Consider the following 27,714-nt stretch of genomic DNA (forward strand, 5'->3'; position numbering starts at 1 on the left):
GGTTTTGATAAATCTGCCCCCATGCTGTTGAACAGCGGTCATGTTTGCCATGTTTTATTTTAGGATTGTGCCATTTTGTTATATACTACAGTTGAATATGCGTTGCATCAGAAAGAAAAGAAATGTGTTTTGCCTGTTCACTCATGTTTGCTTTACAAATACTACATTCATTACCAATTCTCCAAGGGTATACAACCGTATATTAGACAATAAAAATCAGATGTCATTTATTTTTGACTGTCCATACCTGAGAAATTAAAGTGCCTTCTTTTTGCATGAAAAAGTTCTTCTTAAATTCATAGTAAGGATTATATTGATGCCAAGGCTGAAGAAAATCAAACCTAAGAAAAAAGAAAAAAAGAGAAAAGGTTTAGCAAAGCTCCACAATACAGACACTGTCCAATGTCACACAAACATCAGAACATATTACTAACCTTGAGTCATTCTTTGCCCGGACACTGGTTTCAAATTTAAGTCCATTACGAGCCACATACTGTGCTAGTTTATCAATGACTGGTTGAATATCAGGTGGTGGAGGAATAATGGCAACCACTGGGGCCAATGGGCTGAAAAAAAGAACAAAGCTGGATAAAGCAAGATTATAGTGGACATAAAAATCTACACACCCTTTTAAAAATGCAAAGCTCTTATACTTTTAAAGAATGAACAATTCAATAAACAAACAAATCTTTGAGGAGGAAAGAAAATACAAGAACAAAAAAAAAAATCACACACTATAACCTGGTTGCATAAGTGTGAACACCCACTTATAACTGAGGATGCGGCTCTGTTCAGAATTAAACAAATTCAAACTCATGGGGAGATTCATCAAAACTTGTGCAGAAGAAAAGTCAACCAGTTGCCCATAGCAACCAGATCACTTCTTTCATTTTTAAAAAGGCCTCTGATAAATAGAAGCAGCAATTTGATTGGTTGCTATGGGTAACTGGTCAACTTTTCCTCAGCACAGGCCCGTATTACCAATTATATTGTACGTGGGTGGGGCTTACACGTGGGTAGGTGGTGCATGGTGGGCCCCATGATCCTCTATTGCCCGAGGGCCTCATGAGTGGTCAGTCCACCCCTGCATACGACTTATTGCTTTTAAAGCTGAATTAAATATTTTCTGTTACAGTCAGCATCTAACATGTTCTGCCAGCTTGATCTACTTAAATAGAATACAATCTATCTATGCTGAATAAGAGGTAGAGGAAACAGACTGTATTTCAATCAAGGTCTGCATTCACTCCAAAAACTAATAAAATGTAACTGTGTATGATGGGGAGTGCACAATGGCAGAGAAGGGCCCTTCTGTATGTGCTACTGAATAGAACTTCAGTTCAGTCAGCACACTATCTGGTCAGCAGAAAAAGTGGAATTAAGTCATAGTAACCTACTTGATGTGCTATAGACACTGAAAATCTCATTTAAAAAGGGGAAAATGGGAAATGTAATTAAAATGACTATGAATAGATTGCATTCCGCCCTGATAGAAGAACAGCAAGAGCCTCCAAAAAGGCAAGTCAAATCTTCAAATACTAAAAGAAGGACAAACTAGAGAAAAATATATTTGTTTTTGCTTTGTTTCAAGTAGAACATTTGTTTTAACCTGCTTATGTCCAACATCAATAAAGTTATATTACAGTCTCTCAATAGAAAACTTGCATTCCTTGCAGGCTGTGCTCACACTTATGTCATGGTTTTCTTTTAAGAAGTACTGCCAGGTACATCAAGCAATGGATATGACCAATGTCCAACCAACCATACTGACTTGCTTGCTACTTGAAGGGCTGGAATTTTGACAGGAAAAACAGCACAGCATTATTCTCCCTATTAAGACAGCCGGGACTTCCTGTCTGATACCCGAATATACCTTCCAAACCTGGAAGTCTTTTATACAGGTGGTGGGGAAGTTCTCCATTAATATACACAAACACAAATATATTCAAATATTAGCTAAATTGTTATATATCGCCATCAGACCCGTATAGTATTTGCATTGCTGCTATATACATTAGTCCCGGGTATGCGCCCATTTTCTGGTGCCTATTTCCTCTTTTTTAATGTAATTTTTATATGTATGTTGTAATTCTAATAAAGACATTGGCCCTGATTTCCTAAGAGTGGAGAGTAGGTTTCTCTCTGGGTTTTAATTCCCTAAAATTCTTTTTCCTCAGTATTTACTAAGGTTTCCCTACTTTATTTTTTTTTTTTTTTTTTTTACACATGCTCTGATCTCAAAATAAATGGGGGAATATAAAGCCCATAGGAAGTGCTTTTTTAAGACGTAACTTTTAAATACACCAGTAGTGTGACCCAATAAAATAGGATTACATATGTGTACCAATTGTACCAATAATGAAATTCCACACGTGTTTACACTGCATACAGCAGCTTCCTCAGGGGGAAAGCATTGGCACAATTGATCATCAACAGTATAGTGGATAAGATAATCAAATATGCATAGCATCAGTCGGGTCATCTATCACTATCTCCAACATCTAAATGCCCTAGGTTGCAGATGTGCACCATTAAACATGGACAAGCAGGTACAAGCATAAGCCATCATATATGTCCCTCATAGCGCATTGTTGAAGATAGGGGTGTGAAAAACATAATACAAAGAAAGTACCGGACTGGCCCGTTTCCTGTAGGTAACCTGTAACAAAAGAACAGAAGCAATATTTACAGAGTCATTGTTTTTGCAGAGCCAATATGCTCATAGTCCGAAAGTTACCTGTCGTGACCCGACTGATGCTATGCATATTTGATTATCTTATCCACTATACTGTTGATAATCAATTGTGGCAATGCTTTCACCCTGAGGAAGCTGCTGTATGCAGTGGAAATGCGTTGGGCATTTCATTATTGGTATACATATTTAATCCTATGGGTCACACTACTGGTGTATTTATTGAGATATCTATTAAAAGTTACGTCTTAAAAAAGCACTTCCCATGGGTTTCATATTCCCCCATTTATTTTGATATTTCTGCTGGGAAGGTATCCTATATCACAGTATTTCTAGTACATGCTCTGATCTGTAGGGTTTACCTCAGCTGAAATCCACTTTTCTGAGACCACACCCCTTTTTCGGGTTCTCTCAGTAAAATGGAGAGCTGGTTGGGTTTTTCGTTTCTGGCGCAGACAGAATTCTGATGCAAATTCCGGCGCAGACAGAATTTCTAGTGCAATGCGCCAGAATCTCGCACACAAGCCAACAAAACATGTAGGGTTTACAATAGTAAATCAGGGCCATTGTCACTGTTTAATATTTTATGAGTAGCTCCAATTTTTTTTGGTGTATATATGCAATAGGAGTCTACATTGGCTATATATATTTTTTCATGAATTTGGAGGTTCCCATCATTATCACTATTATTGTAGAGATATATATGGTACATAAATTACTAGACATATAGTTGTATATTCATATAATGGGTATACATTCGAGATAGTCTTGCACTCTCTTCCTCCCACTGAAAAGGTAGCCCTGTACATGCTACTGCTGTATTTGGTTCATGAAGTGAATTGGTAGACTTAATTTGCAGTTGCTTAACTGAATCTGTGATTAAGCCCCCAGACGGAGTCATTGACACAGATGTAAGCCTAGCCTAAGTCCTAATAAACAGGATGACTGCAAAAGTATATAGGAAATCACAAACTAACACATTTAAGCAAAATTCCTTCCACGGTGTCCTAACATTACCTTGGTGCAGACATTTCTTGGGATATTCTGTTTGTTTCACCATTATTTAGAGATGGGGAGATGCTGGACTGTGACGTAGTAGCAACATCTTCTGCTGGCAATGAGTTGTAAGCATTAGAATCCACGCCTGACGGTGGAGGTGCAAGACAGTAAGTTCCATCTGGCAACATGTAATAATTGTAATATGTAGAAGTCACAGAAGCTACAGAAATAAAAAAGAAAAAGAAAAATTAGAAATGGTCATTTAATAAAATAGAATTAAAAACTTGCCATTGAGCAAATAATTCAGAGAATTGAATCAAAATAAGTGCAAAGGACTACAGTAGCTATAAATAGCCCCATTTGGTATGCTGAATAGGTGAGACAGAACTGGTGCAGAATTAATGTATCATCATTTTAGTAATTCTTACGGAAATAAGAGGAGAATGATGATCACATTAGACATAATTTACAGTAATCACTATCCCTATCCAATCCTAGCTGTAGGTTTTGAGATTAATTTTACATTTTCCTTACTAAAAAAAATACAAAGATTTGTTTCATCTGACTGCCATCAATTCCTAATGGTATGCTTTGGAGTTCCACAGACTGGTTCCTTGAATGGAATCTAACACAAAAGCAAAAAATTTGATATTTTGGATACAGCAGGAGTGGGGGAACATCCGGCCCTTCGTCCGTATAAGGTCCACAATAAAATTTTGTCAGGGCCCCCCTTCAGTGGTTCCCAACCGGAGTGCCATGAGAATCCGCCAGGGGAACAGTAGCATTTTGGTGGGAAAAATGGCTACAGAACACGCAAGAACAACCTTGGCTTAACATTCCCACAGGTGTCTCGCACGTCCTAGGAACTGAAATGTGTAGGGCTCCTGACTTCTAGTAACACTACCTGAGGCCACTAGAGGCAGAAAGCTTCTCTTCCTGCAGGACACAAACAATGATGGATGTCATTGCATGCCTGCAGCCTATAACATGAGATCTGTCAGAAAAGTAAAAAAGGAGACCGGAAAAGCTGCACTGTATTAACCAGGTGTTTAATGGACCATTGAATGGGATCCCACGGGCTAATAGCGCCTCTTAAAGATAGCCGCTCACACGATACAGATTATACCGCCTAATTCCTCTTAAAGGACAACTGTAGTGGTAAACATTTCTATATGCCCGTGCCTCAAAAACAAAACAAAATAAACTCGTATATACCTTCCTACGAGCCCCCGTTGGTCCGGCACAGGCCTCACGGTCCGGCAGTGCTGACGTCATTCCACTTCCTGGGGACGGGGACGCCGCAGAGCCGTCGGCGTATCACCGGTCGTAGCGATGTCCCGCCCCGGCCTGTGATAGGCTGAGCCCACTGTCATGTAAGGAGTTCTGGGCGGCTTCTTACATGACAGTGGGCTATCACCGACTGGGGCGGGACAGCGCTACGACCAGTGATACGCCGACAGCTCTGTGGCGTCCCCATCCCCAGGAAGTGGAATGATGTCAGCACTGCCAGACCGTGAGGCCTGTGCCGGACCAACGGGGGCTCGTAGGAAGGTATGTACGAGTTTATTTTGTTTATTTTTGAGGCCCGGGCACGGGCATATAGAAATGTTTACCACTGCAGTTGTCCTTTAACCACAAGGGTGTGAGATGGGGAAGTAGCTACTGTGCATGGAGGTTGCAGGAACAGGGGCAACCTGTCCTGTAGTGAAATAAAGTAGTATAGGCAGAAAATAACCCTTATATGCCAGATGCTGCTGTATCCCGCTTAATAAAGCAACAAGTCAAGGATTATCATAAATCTAATCCACATAAAAAAGGTACAATTCCGCTAGACTTCCCTATCCACAGATTCCAATCCAATATACAGGGATTTGGAATCTGTTTTGTAGGATGTTGTAGGATGTTGTTTGGGTATCAGCACATTTTTGTCTGTATATTTTTTGCATGTGTATTAATAAAGACTATGGGGGAGATTTATCAAAACCTATCCAGAGGAAAGTTGCTGAGTTGCCCATAGCAACCAGATGGCTTCTTTCATTTTTGAAAAGGCCTCTGAAAAATGAAAGAAGCAATCTGATTGGTTGCTATGGGTAACTCAGCAACTTTTCCTCTGGACAGGTTTTGAAAACTCTCCCCCTATACTCTTGGTATGTATTTTATGTCACTTTCTTAAAGAGTGTGCAGTGCACTGTATTGCATCTGCATTTTTTTTCTTTCTTTGTGCAGAAACACTGTTTAACATCTCTGCAAACTATTGATTCATAGAGATTTAGTCTCCTTTGTTTGTTGGGTTTATTTATAATATATTGATTCATTTCACTCCTGGGAAATTTGAGCTATTGAATATGTACAATGAAGGGTGGGAGTGCAGGAACACTGTAAAATAATAGTACTAAGGATGTTTAAAATGTATTTTACATTATTACTGCATTCTGCTCTAAGGAATAGTGCAGCTCTCTGTACTTCTCCATACAGAAAACCCTGGTGTATACTACCTTAACAGAACAAACTCTTAGACCCTATTGGGTAACAGGAGTCCACGAATGCATTTACCGTATATACTGTGAGCTTTCCCAACATCTATGAATAATAAATAGGCACTGCGAATGCCCAATGAAAATATCCCAATGCTGTAAACTATTGACTATATTTTCCTAAGCTCTACATATGGTAATGCAATATAAATTTCCTCAAACTGGGACAGTTTAATCAATTACTACTAACATGAGCTAAAAGCTATTCCCATCTGAAGCTTCTAGCTTAAGGTACATTTGGGGGAAAAAATGGCTGTGATGTGCAAATAAAACTTTTCAATAACTGTTGAGACAGTAAAAACACTAGTTTTACAGAGTGTGACATATTCGACATCACAAAAGAAAATAATCCAATGTGTCTTAGCAGATTTCCGCTGAGGCCGTGTATATACAAAAAAATTAATTTGATAAAACTTCTGAAGCCTACCTGGAAAGTCCTCACCTTCTGACGGGCTTGGCAAAGTAACATTTAAATTCCATCATTTTACATCAACATACTGAATTTCTATATATGAACTGATATTCCATAAAGAACGATAAACTAGGTAAAGTAGTTAAGGTTCCTTACCGTGCTCCGTGCCATCTGATCATCGCTCCTTTACTGCAGCCAGCCATGACAGGCAGTAGTAAGGGAGCACACTGATCAATGATATGCTATGGCATAGCATTGATTAGTGTATGCAATCTACAGATTTGTGAAAAAATGCGTAATAAATAACTATACATGTGAATTAACCCCTTCCCTAGTAAAAAGTAGAATAACCCCTTTTCAAAAAGTTGAAATAAAAAATATTTTTTTATATAAAAAAAAAAAAGCCCTTCTCTTCCAATAAAAAAATAAAATCACCTCTTTTTCCCAATAAAGAAAAAAATAATAAAAAAAACGTCACGTGACACTGAAAAAACTATCGGCAATTGGTATCAGCGAGTACTTAAAAATTTCAAGTATTGGTACTCGTACATGGTCTTAAAAATAAATAAATTAAAAATGGTATCGGGACATCCCTACACCCTACTATGCTATGCACATACCTCCATGTGTATAGCCGTGTACAGACATGGGTGAAACAAGCATTATTGCTGTACCGCTCCTTGTGACAGATAGGCTTTAGATACACAGAGGCTCATTATGTTCTTATCCCATCTAGTCAAAATATTTGGAGCTATAGGTGCTATTAGGTGACATAATATCAAAAGGTATACACTGTTTCTTTCTCTCCCGCGGGTACAAAAAAAAATGTCCCAGGTGTAGCTTTAAGGTCAAATTTTCCCTGAAGTTTTAGATGTGGTATATTATATTGTGTTTATGAGTTGCCCGCTACCTCTAGACAAAGACACGAGGCGTGACGAAACATGTCGAGGGGGGCACAGATCTAACATTTTAAAACAATGTGTATGTCATTTGGAGTTTAGGATTAGGCTGCAGCTAATCCATATGACTGATGTGCAAAACTGGCCGGATGGCATGTATACAGTAAGCTGCTTGAGAGACAAAGGGCACACATAAGATAGATTTAAAGGGGTACTCTACTGCTCAGTGTCTGGAACAAACTGTTCTGAACACTGGAGCTGGGAGCTCATGACATCATAGCCCCACCCCTAATGATGTTACGCCCCTCCCCCTCAATGCAAGTTTATGGGAGGGGGCGTGACAACCACCACGCCCCCTCCTATAGACTTGCATTAATGGGGCAGGGCAAGACATCAAGAGGGGGCAGGGCTATGAAGTCACGAGCTCCCGGCACTGGCTCCAGCGTTCGGAACAGTTTGTTCCAGACACTGAGCAGCAGAGTACCCCTTTAATAGTGTGTGTTTAAGTTCAATAAGTTATTTTGCTAATATTTAAATAAAGCTTGTGGGATTTTTTTTATCCTAGTAGTGAGTGGCAAGAAGGGGCATTAGTAACTGCCTATGGTAGTTAATAGAAAATGTGTGTAGTTTGTGTGGCGCCTTACTGCACCACTGTTATATAATGCATGAACCCACAAAGACTGCAAGTATACAACAACAAACTGATAGTAGTTCTGTATGTATGTGACTAAATAATAAAACAATGATCAATCAGAATCTTGCATCCAATTGAACGGCAAGCTGTACATCCATGGCAAACACCATTTCAAGAGCTTTCACCAATTCTTATTTCTCCGGAATCGGCTTTATCCTGCATGTAGCTTTCTGTGTGTATCAGTTATTGGCATTTCATTTAGAGCTGGAGTAGAAAATCATCTTGGTACAGCTGTAAATGCCACAGACTATTTACATGATATTCATTCGGATGAATAGTATTGTCTAACAAAAGAAAAGAGCAAAACTGCTTTTACAATGATGCAGATGTATAGCTTAAGCATGTAGCGTAAAATCTGTAAAATCCAGTAAAATCTGTACTATTCATTACAGTCAGACATCTGTATGACTCCTTCCAGTGCCGAGGCATAATAAAAATCTAAGTAAAAGCAGTCTCTACGCGACAGAAACACAAATAAGATGTCTGGGAAATGGCCATTTATTATTTCGCCTGGTGAAAAACTATTAAGAGGAAGCAGGAGACTGCAAGTGTGACATTACTGGCCAAATAAAAAGGATTAGGGTGGGTGCTGCTCAGAAAAGACTAATAGCCACTGCAGCAAGCAGGGGGAGATTACAAAGTCATCTATACCATTACGTCTATTCGTGAGCAGCTCACACTATACAGATAACCAATAGAAACACTGTGACATTCAGACATTGTGTGTCACTCAGTCGTAATAGGCGTTTGTTCCATGCATATCTGAAAGAATACATCATTACCACCTGTGTAGTGCAGCAGTAAAGCAATATTAACCTGCACAGGACAAGGGAGGCTAAAATGAAAATTCACAAAGGAAAGCAAAGTATTACCAGTAACACATTTCACCCAAGAAAGTATGGATAAAGGCACCGGAATAAGCAGGAACTTTTCTGTCATCTATCCATTTTACCATGAGCAAAACTATAGGTAAAAAGGAAAAGTGAAAGTGGCAGCAGGAAAGAACCAACCGCCCATTCCATCACAGCTCCCGTGCCAATGTTCTGGTGGTCTCCATTTACTTGGTCTGCAGTGATAATGTCATGTACAGCCAATCACTGGCCTAAGTGGTCACATGCTGAAGTCAGTAATTGGCTGCAGTGGTTAAATGACAAGTCACCATGGGCACTGGATTTAACAGTGTGTTTATTAATTCAGGTACTTTCATTTGACAACCTTTGACAACTCATTCAGGTTTCTTCACAGGATCAATTCCCTATTGTGACTTAAAGGGGTACTCCGGTGAAAACCTTTTTTCTTTTAAATCAACTGGTGGCAGAAAGTTAAACATATTTGTAAATTACTTCTATTAAAAAAATCTTAATCCTTCCAGTACTTTTTTGCTGCTGAATGCTACAGAGGAAATTCCTTTCTTTTTGGAACACTGATGACATCACGAACACAGTGCTCTCTGCTGACATCTCTGTCCATTTTAGCAACCATACATAGCAGGTGCATAGCAGATGCATAGCATGGTGGCTCAGTGGTTAGCACTGCTGCAGTGCTGGAGACTTGGGTTCAAATCCCACTAAGGACAACAATAAATAAAGCGTTATTATTATAATAACGTCAGCAGAGAGAACTGTGCTCGTGATGTCATCAGAGAGCGTTCCAAAAAGAAAAGAATTTCCTCTGTAGTATTCAGCAGCTAATAAGTACAGGAAGGATTAAGATTTTTTAATAGAAGTAATTTACAAATATGTTTAACTTTCTGCCACCAGTTGATTTAAAAGAAAAAAGGTTTTCACCGGAGTACCCCTTTAACCCCTTCCCGACCTATGACATACCTGTACGTCATGGGTGGCAAGGTGTTCCCGACCCATGACATACAGGTACGTCATGGACATTACTGCCGCTACTCGCGGCATCCCGCAGCGCCCGGAAAGATGGTGGCTATCACTGATAGCCAGCCATCTTACCGTGCGACCACGGGGGGTTTCGTCCCCCACCCCCCCCAGCGATCGCTGCTATCAGCTGGTCAAATCTGACTAGCTGATAGCAGCGTTTCGCTATCAGAATACTTAGCAGCGCGGTGTGTGAGTCCCGATCACGGGGATCGGGACACACACCGCTCTGCTAAGTGTCCCTGTCCCGTCCCCCGGCATCACTTACCCGTCGGAGCGGTGTCCCGAGCGGTCCCGGCGTCCTCCGTGCGGTCCCGACGCCCTCCGTGCGGTCCTGGCTGCGCTGCGTCCCGGAGGTGAGTTTCCGGCAGCAGTGCAGCATCTTCATTGGCAGCAGTGAGATCGCCGTAAAGCGATCTCACTGCTGCCTCTGAGAGTTTCAAAACTGCAACTCCCAGCATGCCCAGACAGCCTTTGGCTTTCTGGGCATGCTGGGAGTTGTAGTTTTGCAACATCTGGAGGTCCACAGTTTGGAGACCACTGTATAATGGTCTCCAATCTGTGCTCTTCCAGATGTTGCAAAACTACAAATCTCAGCATGCTCAGTCTGTCCAGGCATGCTGGGAGTTGTAGTTCTCTAACATCTGGAAGAGCACAGATTGGAGACCATTATACAGTGGTCTCCAAACTGTGGACCTCCAGATGTTGCAAAACTACAACTCCCAGCATGCCCAGACTGCCCAGGCATGCTGGAAGTTGTAGTTCGGCAACATCTGATCCTTCAGATATTGCCGAACTACAACTTCCAGCATGCCTTGGCAGTCTGGGCATGCTGGGAGTTGTAGTTTTGCAACAACTGGAGGCACACTAGTTGGGAAACATTGTCCGTTTCCTACCTCAGTGCCTCCAGCTGTTGCAATTGTTGCAAAACTATAACTCCCAGCATGCACTGACAGACCATGCATGCTGGGAGTTGTAGTTTTGCAACAGCTGGAGGCACACTGGTTTGGAAACACTAAGTTTGGTTGCAAAACACTTGAAAGTTTATTACTTAACTTAGTGTTTCCAAACCAGTGTTCCTCCAGCTGTTGCAAAACTACAACTCCCAGCATGCACGGACAGCCAAAGGGCATGCTCGGAGTTTGCAACAGCTGGATGTTTGCCCCCTCCCCCCAATGTGAATGTACAGGGTACACTCACATGAGCGGAGGTTTACAGTGAGTGCTGCAAGTTTGAGATGGCGCAAATTTTGCGCTGCAGCTCAAACTTCCAGCGGCAAACTTGCTGTGAACCTCTGCCCATGTGACTGTACCCTAAAAACACTACACTACACTGACACTAACCTAAAATAAAAAGTAAAAAACACTACATATACACATACCCCTACACAGCCCCCCTCCCCCCAAAAAATGAAAAACGTCTGGTACGCTACTGTTTCCAAAACTGAGCCTCCAGCTGTTGCAAAATAATAACTCCCAGTATTGCCGGACAGCCATTGACTGTCCAGGCATGTTGGGAGTTTTGCAACAGCTGGAGGCACCCTGTTTGGGAATCACTGGCGTAGAATACCCCTATGTCCACCCCTATGCAAATCCCTAATTCAGGCCTCAAATGCGCATGGCGCTCTCTCACTTTGGAGCCCTGTCGTATTTCAGGGCAACAGTTTTGGGACACATATGGGGTATCGCCGTACTCGGGAGAAATTGCCTTACAAATTTTGGGGGGTATTTTCTTCTTTAACCCCTTATGAAAAGGTGAAGTTGGGGTCTACACCAGCATGTTAGTGTAAAAAAATAAATTTTTTACACTGACATGCTGGTGTTGCCCTATACTTTTCATTTTCACAAGAGGTAAAAGGGAAAAAAGACCCTCTAAATTTGTAACGCAATTTCTCCCGACTACGGAGATACCCCATATGTGGGCGCAAAGTGCTCTGGGGGCGCACAACAAGGCCCAGAAGGGAGAGTGCACCATGTGCATTTGAGGCGATTTGCACAGGGGTGGCTGATTGTTACAGCAGTTCTGACAAACGCAAAACAATAAATATCCATATGTGACCCCATTTTGGAAACTACACCCCTCACGGAATGTAATAAGGGGTGCAGTGAGCATTTACACCCCACTGGCGTATGACAGATTTTTGGAACAGTGGTCTGTGAAAATGAAAAATAAAATTTTTGATTTGCACAGTCCACCGTTTCAAATATCTGTCAAACGCCAGTGGGGTGTAAATGCTCACTGCACCCCTTATTACATTCCATGAGGGGTATAGTTTCCAAAATGGGGTCACATGTGGGGGGGTCCACTGTTCTGGCACCATAGGGGCTTCCTAAATGGGACATGCCCCCCAAAAACCCTTTCAGAAAAACTCACTCTCCAAAATCCCATTGTCGCTCCTTCCCTTCTGAGCCCTCTACTGCGCCCGCCGAACACTTTACATACGCATATGAGGTATTTCCTTACTCGAGAGAAATTGGGTTACAAATTTTAGGGTGATTTCTCTCCTTTTACCCCTTGTAAAAATAAAAAAATTGGGTCTACAAGAAAATGCGAGTGTAAAAAATGAAGATTTAGAATTTTCTCCTTCACTTTGCTGCTATTCCTGTGAAACACCTAAAGGGTTAAAACACTTACTGAATGTCATTTTGAATACTTTGGGGGGTGCAGTTTTTATAATGGGGTCATTTATGGGGTATTTCTAATATGAAGATCCTTAAAATCCACTTCCAACCTGAACTGGGCCCTGAAAAATTAAGATTTTGAAAATCTTGAGAAAAATTGGAAAATTGCTGCGGAACTTTGAAGCCCTCTGATGTCTTCCAAAAGTAAAAACTTGTCAATTTTTTAATGCAAACACAAAGTAGACATATTTTATATGTGAATCAATATGTAATTTATTTGGAATATCCATTTTCCTTTCAAGCAGAGACTTTCAAAGTTCGAAAAATGCAAAATTTTCAAAATTTTCATGAAATTTTTAGATTTTTTACCAAGAAAGGATACAAATATCAGTGAAATTTTACCGATAAAATAAAGTAGAATATGTCACGAAAAAACAATCTCGGAATCAGAATGATAAGTAAAAGCATTCCAAAGTTATTAATGTTTAAAGTGACAGTGATCAGATTTTCAAAAAATGCCCAGGTCATGAAGGTGAAAATGGGCTGGGTCATGAAGGGGTTAAATGTCTAATGTTCTTCCTGCATTTTAAGGCATGTTTTGCAACATCCAGCTACCTGGTTTATGATCAAACCCAAATCTATGGCGTTAAAGGGAATCCGTCCCCTATATTTACTGCTAGAAGTTGCAGACACCAATGGATAGTTGTGAGGATATAAAAAGCAAACTGGCAAAAATATATAAAAAAAACTCCTTAAATCTCAGTCAAACGCCAAGGAGGCAGAGTTTTAGCTGCTTAAGTGCCACACTCTGGTACACCTCCAAACCCCTCTTTGACTGACTTACAGGACTCAAAAAAAATATTTATTAAGGAGGAGCTTGGAGGACCTTAGCAGCTAGCCCCACCTCTTTGACGCTGAGAAATAAAAAGTTAAATTTATATGTTTGGCAAACCACACGAACTCGAAGAAAGGTACATTTTGTTTTTCTACCCTCACAGCTATTCTACACTGTCTGCAGCTCTTAGCAGCTAATACAGTTATCTGGCTACGTATGAAGGGGGGAAATAAAAAGCCTAAATTATTAAGATGTTTGTGATGCCCCTTGCATCGTTCCTGGCCCTTTTTTCTTTGCCCCATTGGTTTGTTCTGCCCATTCCATTGCTGAAGAATACAGGTCTAATGTTACTGCCGACTGCCAGCTATTGGCTGCCACATCCTCGCTCCAACTGATGTGCGCAAAATCACATCTGTAGCAAAACAGGCTGGGCTTGCAGTAACGACATGGCTAGTGAACCTGGCTTACAGAGAGTCAGAGCAGCATGCCAGGCACCCTAGCTAGTAACATTGTGTGCGCTTTGGGATGATGAGAGCTACTGAAAGTGCAAGCAGTGCAGCGACAGAAGTGCAACACTTTTGGGAGGTAAGAGGCTCCAGAAATGGTTAAAAGGCAGGACGTCCACTTTCTCTGCCATATATAAAAGTGCAGGTCCATGCTCAAAGACTCTGGCCATGGTTCTTTACAGAGCAGTTGTCTGTCTTCAGTAACAAACAGCATGTGGTTTCTTTGAGTTCTCTGAATGAAACACATTTAAAAAGGGAATAATGTATTTCCTAGATCTTTTTTTAGCGATTAGAGCCAGCTACAGAACATTCTGTTTTCTATTTTCTGATCATATATTTTTATTTTATTTTTAGTACATAATGGGGGCAGAAATCCTGTCTGATCTGTTTTTAACAGTATTAAAATACATACTTTATGGCACCAGTGACATTTCTCCCCCTTCTGGGAATCAGTGGGACTTCCACCAATCACCTAGGTATTCCTCTATCCTATGGCTAGGGTATAACTTTACATTGTGTGAATACTCCTTTTAAAAGGGAACCGGTCATCAGATTTTACCATATGTAATGTGTGGCAACGTGTTACATATGGTAAAATGTTCTCTCACCATCCTCAGGAGGCCTTCCAGCTGGCAGGGATAGTGAGGATATGGTGTTTAAAAAGTGTCCCCACCGGTCATGTAAATAGTCCCCTCGGCATAGAGCTGTACTCCTCATCGTGATTTATAGACCTAAATCCCTGTTCTGCTTCCTAAGCAGCAGGGCAATGACACGGGCAATGTCTACTTGCGTGGTCGACTGGGGACACTTTTCAAACATCATAACCCCACTATCCCTGCCAGCAGGAATGTCTCCAGGGGAAGGTGAGAAAGAAGATTTTACCATAAATCGTAAAATCTGATGGCAAGTTCCCTTTTAATCACCGTTAAATCACAGGATGAAGTTACTGAGAAAAGAAATATACATACAGATGCATAAAACGCTGAACTGAAAGTGAAAAAAAATGAATGACCCTGGTGACTGACACTTGTATAAGAGGCAGGAGAGTTAGCTGCCTGACTACTGTCCAACTGATGAGCAGCTATATTTTTCTTACCCTAGATAAGCGCTTTACGGTTATGAAAGCAAACAATTTTATGAGCAAGGCTCACGGCAACCATATCTGGCAACCGACCCAATTGTCAGATGCAACACTCCCAATATACCACAATATTTGGCTTTGATGCTTCTGAAGATTAATTTTTTTCAACAATATGCATTTTCCTCATTGCCAACTTTACTACCTTACCAAAGAAATCTTTTGTTTCGATAGTACTAGCTGAGTACCCGGCGTTGCCAGGTTTTTCCTACCTAATCCATGTGGGGGAGGAAAAGCAACATAGGAGTAAGTACTTCTCCTCCTATCCCCGACCTCAGGTGGGGCAGAGTTGTGATGAAGAGATTGTAGGCCGAAAATAGAAGGAGGCGTGGTTTTGTGGAAGAGGGCATGACTTGTAAGCCAGACCAATGCACAAAAAGGGAAGAAAATAAAAGGGGTGTGGGTTAAATGGTGGGTGTGGTTTGTGAGATGGGGTGTGGCAGGACAGATGCACTCACCAGGAGATGTGGAGCTCGTGGAGTAAAGTACTGGAAGTCCTATATACTTGCATGGGACTAGAGAAAAAAATCCCATCCTTCACATAAGGGGGTAGGTTAGGGTTAATTTAACTATCAAATATTTTTTTTGACACAAAAGTAACATGTGTACTAAGTTTCATCAAAATATCTCCAGGTGTGTGGAAGTTAAGCAGTAACATACATTTCCCATAGACTTGTATGGGACTTTAATACAAAAACCTCGACCCTCGCAAATGGGGGTGGGAAAGGGTTAATTTACCTATCCTATGTTTGTAGTTTACATATAAGTAACATGTGTACCAAGTTTTATCGAAATATCTTCAGCCGTTTGGAAGTGATGCAGGAACATACACACATTGGAGGACATGTATCAAAGATTTTACCCCTGTTTTGTCTGTATTTTTTTGCGCATGTTTTGGCAGAGCATGTCCTCCAGATGTGGCTGAATCAGGGTACCTTGGAGTGACATCTATAGTACACATGGATTTATTAATTGCATACTTTTCCTTTACACCAAAAATTTTGCCGCAAGAGCTGTTTATTTTTGCGCAAATATAAGCCATCTTGGACTTAACGTAGCAAGATGCTCTAAATCATTGATTCTATTTTCCAAAGAGTGGATTTAGGAGATTACTATATTTACCCGCAATTTATGAAGCTCCTTGCGCTTGATTGATAAATTTAGCGCTTCTGCACATAATTTAGGATTCGGGAAAAGGGGTAAACTGCTTCTACCATACACAAATAATGATACATGTCCCCCATTGAGAGATATATATATATATATATATATATATATATATATATATATATATATATATATATATATATATATATAGATTGCAAACAAACAGAATACATCACTGATATGGGCCAGATAAAATGAGAAAAGAAAACGACAACCCCCAACACTCCCCCAAACAGCAGATATAAAAAGAGGTTTCCAAAGACTAGAAATAGACTAAACATCTCACTTACTGTCTGTTGTGCTTTTTGTTTCAACTGTGGGAGCAGGTGCAACATTCACAGCCTGCTGAGAGGCCATCTTCTCATTCTGTGCCTTCCTGACAAGAGCTGCAAGTGGGTGGTCAGGATCGATCACTTTTAGGGGCTGTAAAAATAAGACAGTAAAGGATTTTAAAATATCAAGAGAAAAAAATTAAATACAATATTGTAAGAGTCAGATGCCACAAAGCTGCTCACTGCACACAGCGTTAAAAAGGTTAACCAGGAATAGAAAAAAACAGAGCCGATTTCTTTAACCTCTTCAGGACACAGGGCGTATGGATACGCCCTGCATTCCGAGTCCTTAAGGACACAGGGCGTATCCATACGCCCGTGGGAAATCCGGTCCCTACCGCTAGCCGGTTGGGGACCAGAGCCGGATGCCTGCTGAAATCGTTCAGCAGGCATCGCGGCATATCGCCCAGGGAGGTCATGATGACCCCCCCATGTCGGCGATGGTCGCAGATCGCTGGACAATTCAGCCCAGCGATCTGCGGCGGATTCCGGGTCAATCGGGTCTCCGGTGACCCGGAATTACAGGCCAGCCATAGCCAGCAGGGGTGAGGTGGCACTGGTGCCACCTCACGATCGCCCTGATTCGTCTTCCGGAGGACGTGAGCAGGTGCGGGAAGAGGACCCCGGCAGATGGGGACCCCGATCCCCGGCATCCCTGTTGGGATCGGGGCCCCAGGAGCAGCGGCGGCGAGGGACTGACCTGCAGCGGCGGCGTGGATCAGCAGTTGGAGCTGAGTGACAGCCTGCAACAGCTCCCAGCATGCAAAAAGGGCATGCTGGGAGCTGTAGTTATGAAACAGCAGGAGACAGACCACCACAACTCCCAGCATTCCCTTATGGGAACGCTGGGACTTATAGTTTTGCAACGGCTGGAGGCACATTTTTTCTATGGAAAAGTGTACCTTCAGCTGTTGTATAACTACCAGCTTGCAAAAACAGCTAAAGTGCATGCTGGGAGTTGTAGTGGTGCATCTGCTGGTTTCATAACTACAACTCCCAGCATGCCCATTGGCTGTCGGAGACTGCTGAGAGTTGTAGTTTTGCAACAGCTGGAGGCACACTGGTTGTGAAATACTGAGTTAGGTCACAAACTCAGTGATACATAACCAGTGTGCCTACAGCTGTTGCAAAACTAAAACTCTCAGCATGTACAGTCTGTCAGCGCATGCTGGGAGTTGTAGTTTTGCAACAGCTGGATGTTCCCCCTCCCCCAATGTGAATGTACAGGGTACACTCAGATGGGCGGAGGTTTACAGTAAGTATCCGGCTGCAAGTTTGAGCTGCAGCAAATTTTCTGCCGTAGCTCAAACTGCTAGCGAGAAACTACTGTGAACCCCCGCCCGTGCGACTGTACCCTAAAAACACTACACTAACACAAGATAAAAAGTAAAAAACACTACATATACACATAACCCTACACAGCCCCCCTCACCAATAAAAATGAAAACGTCTGGTACACCACTGTTTCCAAAACAGAGCCTCCAGCTGTTGCAAAACAACTACTCCCAGTATTACCAGATAGCCACTGACTGTCCAGGCATGCTGGGAGTTTTACAACAGCTGGAGGCCCCCTGTTTGGGAATCACTGGCGTAGAATTCCCCTATGTCCACGCCTATGCAAGTCCCTAATTTAGGCCTCAAATGCGCATAGCGCTCTCATTTTGGAGCCCTGTCGTATTTCAAGGCAACAGTTTAGGGTCACATATGGGGTATCGCCGTACTCGGGAGAAATTGTGTTACAAATTTTGGGGGGTATTTTCTGCTTTTACCCTTTTAAAAAATGTAAAATTTTTGGGAAAACAAGCATTTTAGGTAAAAAAATAAAAAAATGTTTTACATATGCAAGTCGTGAAACACCTCTGGGGCATAAAGGTTCACTTAACCCCTTGTTACGTTCCCCGAGGGGTCTAGTTTGCAAAATGGTATGCCATGTGTTTTTTTTTTTTGCTGTCCTGGCACCATGGGGGCTTCCTAAATGCGGCATGCCCCCAGAGCAAAATTTGCTTCCAAAAAGCCAAATGTGACTCCTTCTCTTCTGAGACCTGTAGTGCGCCAGCAGAGCACTTTGGCAATCGGGAGAAATTGGGCTTCAAATTTTGGGGGGTATTTTCTGCTATTACCCTTTTAAAAAATGTAACATTTTTGGGAAAACAAGCATTGTAGGTAAAAAAAATTTTTTTTTTACATTTGCAAAAGTCGTGAAACATCTGTGGGGTATAAAGGCTCACTTTATCCCATGTTACATTCCCCGAGGGGTCTAGTTTCCAAAATGGTATGCGATGTGTTTTTTTTTTTTTTTTTACACCCTAGGGGCTTCCTAAAGGTGACATGCCCCCCAAAAACCATTTCAGAAAAATGTTCTCTCCAAAATCCCCTTGTCGCTCCTTCCCTTCTGAGTCCTCTACTGTGCCCGCCGAACACTTTACATAGACATATAAGGTATGTGCTTACGAGAGAAATTGGGCTACAAATACAAGGAAAAGTTTTCTCCTTTTACCACTTGCAAAAATTAAAAAATTGGGTCTACAAGAACATGCGAGTGTAAAAAATGAAGATTTTGAATTTTCTCCTTCACTTTGTTGCTATTCCTGTGAAACACCTAAAGGGTTAAAACACTGACTGAATACTTTGGGGGTGCAGTTTTTATAATGGGGTCATTTGTGGGGTATTTCTAATATGAAGACCCTTCAAATCCACTTCAAAACTGAACTGGTCACTGAAAAATAGTGAGTTTGAAAATTTTGTGAAAAATTGGAAAATTGCTGCTGAACTTTGAAGCCCTCTGGTGTCTTCCAAAAGTAAAAACACGTCAATTTTAGGATGCAATCATAAAGTAGACATATTGTATATGTGAATAAAAAAAATTATTTTGAATATCCATTTTCCTTACAAGCAGAAAGCTTCAAAGTTAGAAAAATGCAAAATTTTCATTTTTTTCATAAAATTTGGGGATTTTTCACCAAGAAAGGATGCAAGTTACCAAAAAATGTTACCAATATGTTAAAGTAGAATATGTCACGAAAAAACAATCTTGGAATCAGAATGATAACTAAAAGCATTCCAGAGTTATTAATGTTTAAAGTGACAGTGGTCAGAATTGCAAAAAAGGGCTAGAGGTGAAAATGGGCTGCGTCCCTTAAGGGGTTAAAAAACAGCACCATACCTGTCATAAGGTTGTATGTGGTATTACAACTTGGCTCCATTCAATTCAATGGAACTGGGCTGCAATACCACACACACCCAAAAGACATCCTGGATAGCCTCTCTTATTGCTCCAATCCAGAAAAGTAAAGTCATACAAGCAAGTCTTGAAAATAAACTAGTAAAAGAAGCATGGCACTCACGTACCTTGGTAATCTCTTCCAGTCTACTGCAACGCTTCGAGGCAAAAAGACTGGGGTGTAGGTAATCACTATCTTCGTCATCGTCGTCATCATCATCACTGCTGTTGTTGTTTGCATTGGCCAAAGATTCTAAAAGAATTTAACAAAATCCCTATTACGCACAACAAAGCAAACTGTCTATATAGTATTTTTCTTACTAGATAATCTTGTTTAAAATTGTTTAAAAGCACAGCTTTTAAAATTAAAGGCGCTGTCCAAAAACAACAACTGGCTCAGTGTGACAAAAATAAAAAGTCATATTTACCTGCCCCAATCCCCCACAGCTGTTTTTACGCTCCCAGTCCCTGCTACTCACCGCTACTTCCTGGTTCCTGTGCACCCCACAGGAACGGTCTGCTTAGCAATTCAGTGAGCCACTTTTGTAAGTGACAGTCAAAGAAACCATTAAACAGTGGTGAGTGGCAGAGCCTGGGAGAGCCCAGATGGCAACTGCAAGAGGGGGAGGTTGTATATGTATTTTTGCTGGTAACGTTAGTGCCGATTACTCTATTCTATTCTAGATAACACAAAACACTGTGGGAAGCCAGCCTAAGAATGATTAAAGGGGTATTCCAGGCAAAAACTTTTTTTTATATATATCAACTGGCTCCGGAAAGTTAAACAGATTTGTAAATTACTTCTATTAAAAAATCTTAATCCTTCCAATAGTTATTAGCTTCTGAGGTTTTCTTTCTAACTGCTCAATGATGATGTCACGTCCCGGGAGCTGTGCATGATGGGAAAATATCCCATCCTGCACAGCTCCTGGGACGTGAGTCATCAGAAAGCAGTTAGACAGAAAACAGCAACTCAACTTCAGAAGCTAATAACTATTGGAAGGATTAAGATTTTTTAATAGAAGTAATTTACAAATCTGTTTAACTTTCCGGAGCCAGTTGATATATATAAAAAAAGTTTTTGCCTGGAATACCCCTTTAATTTTTGAGGGGAAAAAAATGCTATTCTTTTTAATTTTTATTTTCTTCTTCTTTACCCTTTAAACTACCAAGGACATAAATTTTATTTCTGAAATTTCTGTATCTAAACCAGGATAAAAGCTGCAATATTCAAGGTGCAGCAGTAATAAGGGATTCAAAGCAACAAGAAAAGTTTTAAATCCTAGCTCTGTCTGTATAGTAGAAGAGGTGAAGTAAAATATACACATTTCAGAGTTTTTAGGTTTCTTCTGGCATAAGCAGCATGTATAAACTCTGCACATCCTGCACCTTTATTCTTAGAAGGTGTTATTCATCTCAGGCTCTGCTTAGTTCAGACTTCCCTTGACCCACCATTGTCCTGCTGCTTCCTACCTACTTACTCAGCAATGACAGCCTGCTCAGCTTAACCACTGACTGTGACTGCACCAGAGTCACGCTTCAGTCAGTGAGAAGGCAGTCAGTGCTGAGACAAATCTGTCCAAACGATATCACCACGTTAACTGTGGGAGACAGAGGTAGGGAAGTAGTTTTTAATTTTTTCTCTTTAAAGGGGTACTCCACCCCTAGACATCTTATCCCCTATCCAAAGGATAGGGGATAAGATGTCTGATCGCTGGGGACCCCCGCAATATAGCATGCGGCACCCACCTGTTTCTGCTCCGGAAGCACTGGAGGGTCTGGGTCCCGACCACAGGAACGGAAGATCGTGACGTCACGACTCCGCCCTGTGTGACGTCACGCCCGCCCCCTCAATGCAAGTCTATGGGAGGGGGCCACAGCCATATTAGAAACTGTTTTAAGTGCCTGGATAACCCCTTTAAGTGATCTGAAGAAAAACTAAGCAACATGGTCTGGGAATACTTTGATGAAGGAGGTTTCTCTAAAGAGCATAAGACGTTTAAGCATTAAAGAAATCAAATTAAAAATAGTTCATACTTTTTTGCGCCTCATTCTGTTTCTCTGTATGTGAGATATAGCGTCCCTCCTTCATGGCTTTCTGGATGTGCTTGTAATAAGGATTGAGGTAGTGATCAAAACGTAAAAAGTCGAACTGGGAGTTTCGGGCTTGTTTGGCTTTCAACATGATCTCAAACTGAGTACCCTGCTTGCAGACAAAATTTGCTGTGCGTTCTATAATAGCGTGCATTTTTGCAGTGGGTGGCTGATAAAAGAAAAAACTAAAATTATTTCTGAATCACATAAAACAAAATTTTACAAAGTCACTGAAATTTTCAAAGGTTCCAAACATTTTCTTAAAGAGTACCTGTCACCAAATAAAACTTTTAATATATTGTTCCTTGTGTAATTAACAGACACTTTTCTCATTCACTTGCTTTCAAAATTATCAACATAAATATGCTTAACACGTAATATAAAAAACGGCCACTAGGTGGTACTGTTCTGTTTCCTGCAAAAATTTATACAGTGAGTTTAATCTCCCCCCGTCTTGGCAGGAGACCCAACTCAGGAAGTGCTTCTCTGCCACAGAGCCTCACTGAAAGCTGCACAGAGCCTCACTGAAAGCTGCACAGAGCCTCACTGAAAGCTGCACAGAGCCTCACTGAAAGCTGCACAGAGCCTCACTGAAAGCTGCACAGAGCCTCACTGAAAGCTGCACAGAGCCTCACTGAAAGCTGCACAGAGCCTCACTGAAAGCTGCACAGAGCCTCACTGAAAGCTGCACAGAGCCTCACTGAAAGCTGCACAGAGCCTCACTGAAAGCTGCACAGAGCCTCACTGAAAGCTGCACAGAGCCTCACTGAAAGCTGCACAGAGCCTCACTGAAAGCTGCACAGAGCCTCACTGAAAGCTGCACAGAGCCTCACTGAAAGCTGCACAGAGCCTCACTGAAAGCTGCACAGAGCCTCACTGAAAGCTGCAGAGCCTCACTGAAAGCTGCACAGAGCCTCACTGAAAGCTGCACAGAGCCTGAGGTCTTCTATTCATCACAGCACTGCAAGCATGTGAGGGCGGAAGTGGTCCCCCAGCAGGCTTCAGTGATGTCATGTCTGCTAGGAAACGCCCACTTTCTCCTGCACTTTGTGAGCAAGAATAAAAAGGTATGATACAGAACTTTTTAAAGGGGAATTTCGATTGAAAAAAAATGTAATGTTGTAAATTACTTCTATTTAAAAATCTTAACCCTTACAGTACTTCTCAGCTGCTGTATACTACAGATATACTAAAGAAAAATTTGTGTTCTTTCCAGTCTGACCACAGTGCTCTCTGCTGACACCTCTGTCCATAGCAGGAGAGGTTTGCTATGGGGATATGATTCTAATCTGGGCAGTTCCTGACATGGACAGAGGTGTCAGAAGAGAGCACTGTTGTCCGACTGGAAAGAATTCCACAATTTTCTCTGTAGTATACAGCAGCTGATAAGTACTGGAAGGCTTCAGATTTTGAAATAGAAGTAATTGATAAATCTGTTTAACTTTCTGGCTCCAGTTAATTTAAAAACGTTTGTTTTCCACTTCTTTCCACCGGAGTTCCCCTTTAAAGCTCTGACTTTTTTAAGGGTAGGAGGAGTGTTAGGAGTAGTTAGGGAACATAGCCTGAGTTAGTTTAGAAAAGATTATTTGGTGACAGGTACATTTTAAATGCATTTTCTGGTACAAATGACATAGCATTGTAATACACACTTATCTTACTGAATTTCAGGCTAATAGACCCCCAAAGAGTGACAGATGCTAAATAATGTACTGACCACCAGACATTTACACTGACCACAAGGGGCTCAAAAAATACAGTTTTTTACATGTGTGTCAGGGCTTTGGATTCTAATGGACTTTAACATGCTTTTTTTTTTTTTTTTTTTTTTACCTAGACAGAATAGCACAACAGACAGACTTTATTTAATCAGTTTTCCATAATTGCAATCTGGTGGTAATTGCAACAGAAAATAAGAGGGGTGTCAAACATTTTCTTGGAATAAGTTAATATGTAATACTGTTATATTCTTGTAAGACACACATAATATAGATTATTGCAATACTGGTGTGCTCAGAGATATAGGGGTATTACTACTGCCAAAAAAAGAAAATCTATAACTCTCTGCTTACCAGTTCAACATCAGATGGAACATTTAACCCTTCAGGTGCAATAAAAGGTTCTTCATTATCTTCAACATCACTTGAATCTAAAAAGTTAAAAAGTTAAATTAAAAAAAGAATAAGTCAAAAGGTATTTAGCTCTCTCTCTCTCTCTCTCTATATACATATACACACACACACACACACACTATTACTAAATCATGTTATAAATGATATGGACACCTTAACAGATTTATATTGCACTGTGGATATTTTATTAAAACAGTCACAAGTGATTTTAGACTGTCTTCTGCATCTTTTATGTGTCATATGGCTGGGATCACACTAGGTTTGAGTTGTAAGTCACTTGTATACATCAAGATACCAGTAAAAGTCATTCCAACATACACATTGGCAAACCCACAGGAAGCCCATTGATCTTTTCATCTATCCAAACTATTCAAAACTATTAAAACTATTGTCCAAACTATTCAAATATCACATTCAGAGCTTTTTATAAAAAAAAATAAAAAACAAGTGTGTTACAGACATTGACCTTATTTAGCTAACATGTTCTAAAGAACATGGCTTAAAAACTCACAAAGATCTACTTGAGTTTCCATACTTTATATTCCCTCACCCTTTCAAGATGTATCACTGACAATTCTGAAAATTACAGAAATTTGCATTGCGGTTGTAATGACTGCAATGGTTCCCATCCATCATTGCAGGGGGATATTCATACAGAAATTGGCCTGTGCAGTTCTACTGTATGGAAGTAATAGGGAACACAATGCAGTTTGTAAAGTCAATAAAAGACTAGCATCCCACTCACTACCAGGCAAGACCGAAGAGGTAATTCCTTCAGATCCACAAAACAGGAGAGTCCAGGACACAGGCTGGAATAGGAGTTGGTACCGGAGGTCAAATTACATTTGTTAAAGGGGTATTCCGGCTTTAGACATTTTATCCCCTATTTGTATGATCGCGGGGGGCCTGCCGCTGGGACCCCCCGCGATCTCCCTGCAGCACCCGCATTATGCGCAGAGCTGCGTCTCGGAAACCTGAAGTTTTCGGGACTAGAGACGTGACGTTACGCCCCCTCCCATAGACCTGAAGGGAGGGGACATGACGACACAAGGGGGCATAGCATTAAGTCACGTCTCCAGTCCTGAAAACGTACGGTTTCCGAGCCTGGAGACACAGCTTCGCACATAATGCGGGTGCTGCAAGGATATCGCGGGGGTCCAGGCAATCAGACATCTTATCCACTATACTTTGGATAGGGGATACAATGTCTAAACCCGGAATACCCCTTTAAGTACAACAAACATATGTGTTGATGCCACAACTGTAGATTGGGGGACACACACGTGGAAATGCACTTGCCACACTTGAGTCTGAGGCCAAACACACACACACTTGCAAAAGGTACCTAAACATAGTCAATATTGACTATGTTTGTGGTGAATGTGGCCATAGAAATATACTTTACAGCAACCCCTATGGAAATAGGAAACAATAGAATAGAGTTGATGTTATTGACTTCTATGAAAGTTTTCAAGGCAGTGTGTGTTACCAGTGCAGAGCTCATTGTGCAGAAAGAGGGGGGAGGGGGGGGGGGAAGCTGAGCTCTGACCATCTAATATTGTAAATGGCCGATCCTGTGTGAATTTATATATTGGTGTCACCTTTCGCTGTAATAATGCCTGTGATAGGAAGGAGACTGTTGAAAAGTGCTCTCAGCCTTTTAGACATTAAAATTCAGGATTCTAAAATATACACATACACAGAAAAAAGAAATGAAGTCACAAAGCAGTCTTACAGATTATGTTTAAAAGAAATAGTTCACTTCCCAATAACAATAGGGGAGATTTATGAAAGCTTGTGCAAAAAATAAAAAAAATTCAAAAAAATGGAGCAGTTGCCCATAGAAACCAGATTGCTTTCATTTTCAAGATGGCATTGGAAAAATAAGAGAAGCAATCTGATTGGATGTTATGAAATAGACTAGGTGACCATACAGTTTTCACATCTGTCACCTAGTCTCTATAAGCAGATATTATGCATTTCCGGTTTGCTTTGCTGCATACAACCCCTATAGAATGGCTAGTTACACAATGTTTATAAATCAATTCTTGAATAAATAAAACAGGTATCTTTATAAAGCATGCCTCAAACACAAAATGAACTATTTTCTATTAAATGTCACGCATGGGCAGAGCAAAAGTGAAGTGAAGCACTAAGGGGAAGCCCGTCCCTCTTATAATGCGTATCCGCCCTAAATGACGGATCCACAACCACTAAGACTCTCCCTCTCTACGTGCTGGGATGTCCAGTCAAGATAAACTACAAAATACTCAGTCACAGGTCAGGGAATTGTGAAAAATACAAAATGTAAAAAACACACTAACAATACAGAGCGAGACAAACAAACCAACAGATAAATCAGAGTCAACAAGCCGAAATCAGAACCAAGAGAAACAGAGAGATGCCACCTCAGAAAGCGAAGGGTTAATCCAGAAAACTGTCAGAACAACAGAGTAGGATATAACATAACGCTAGCTATAGAAGTTACTTCTTTCACAGGCGAGGTATATAAGCCCACCAATATGTTTCTGGTGAGCCCTGTAAAAGAAAAAGAAACCAGAAACATATTGGTCCGGTATTGTACTCTGTATCGTATTTCACATAATGACTTTCATACACACACCTGTATATCTTTCTGCCATGAAAAATGTACTAAGGCAGTTAGTCTAAACATAACTCTGTACTAACCTATTGGGCACAATACTACTATGGTTACACACAATATAATAACCAGTGTATTGTATGTACCATTGCTATTCCCCTGAGGAAGCTGTGGATTGCAGCGGAAACACGTTGGGCCATAATATTTGGTACAATATGTTTCATGATTTAATTGGACTTTTATGGGTCACTTGATTGTGGTGTAATTTTAAGCAAACAAAGGTTTTATTTTAGAGCACTTCCCCTGGGCATTTATGATAAGATTTTAAAAAGGAAAATACAAAAAGTTAGACAAAGGAAGAGGTCACAAAGTTGGTGGAAATAGGATTCAATGGATGAACAAATTCGGATTTACACATAGAAAAGCCAAACAAATGAACTAACACCTAAACATAAGAAAAGAAGGCTACCGTAGGCTACACAGAAGTAATCATGGAGCATAAAGGATTACATGAAAGTGATGTTCAGTGAAGAATCGCCAATCGTCTGCACTGGCCAAAGAGATGATGCTGGGACTGTTGTCTGATGCTGTTCTAATAAAACAAAGATGACTGCCTGAAGGAAAAATTACATTTTCCCAGTCATTTCTAATACAGGATTACATCAGGCAGGTACAAAAGGCTTAGCAGTCAGTGTGTACACAGAAATCTCATTCCATTAATAAAAAATAGGTTTGGTGAATTTTTTTTTTTTTTTTTTTAAAACATCTTGCCTCCATGAAAACTTCCCAGTCAATTTTACAGTAAGTTCAAAATATTTCTTCTGTTTCGCTTTACATTTTATGGTAAAATAAAATGTAATTAGAAAGCACAATTGGTTCTGCAAAAAGCTCTGCAGATCTGGCTCTGTAGATGCAAAATGAAAGTTACAGCTTTTAGAAAGCGGGGAAAAACCGCTA

The 27,714-nt window shown here is 40.9% G+C and overlaps 1 protein-coding gene across 3 annotated transcripts in view; it reads right to left on the minus strand.

Moving 5' to 3' along the window:
- SFSWAP (splicing factor SWAP) overlaps window positions 1-27,714 on the minus strand; it is a 144,250-nt gene that overhangs the window by 100,083 nt on the left and 16,453 nt on the right. For all 3 annotated transcript variants that reach the window (XM_056533188.1, XM_056533197.1, XM_056533204.1), the window contains 7 exons: window positions 24,096-24,172; window positions 21,970-22,195; window positions 20,061-20,185; window positions 16,671-16,803; window positions 3,710-3,911; window positions 435-566; window positions 248-341 (listed from right to left, as the gene is read on the minus strand). In XM_056533188.1, the coding sequence (XP_056389163.1) occupies window positions 248-341; window positions 435-566; window positions 3,710-3,911; window positions 16,671-16,803; window positions 20,061-20,185; window positions 21,970-22,195; window positions 24,096-24,172 (989 nt within the window). The remainder of the gene's footprint in view (window positions 1-247; window positions 342-434; window positions 567-3,709; window positions 3,912-16,670; window positions 16,804-20,060; window positions 20,186-21,969; window positions 22,196-24,095; window positions 24,173-27,714) is intronic.

The sequence above is a fragment of the Hyla sarda genome, chromosome 1, assembly GCF_029499605.1.
Source record: "Hyla sarda isolate aHylSar1 chromosome 1, aHylSar1.hap1, whole genome shotgun sequence".
NCBI lineage: Eukaryota > Metazoa > Chordata > Amphibia > Anura > Hylidae > Hyla > Hyla sarda.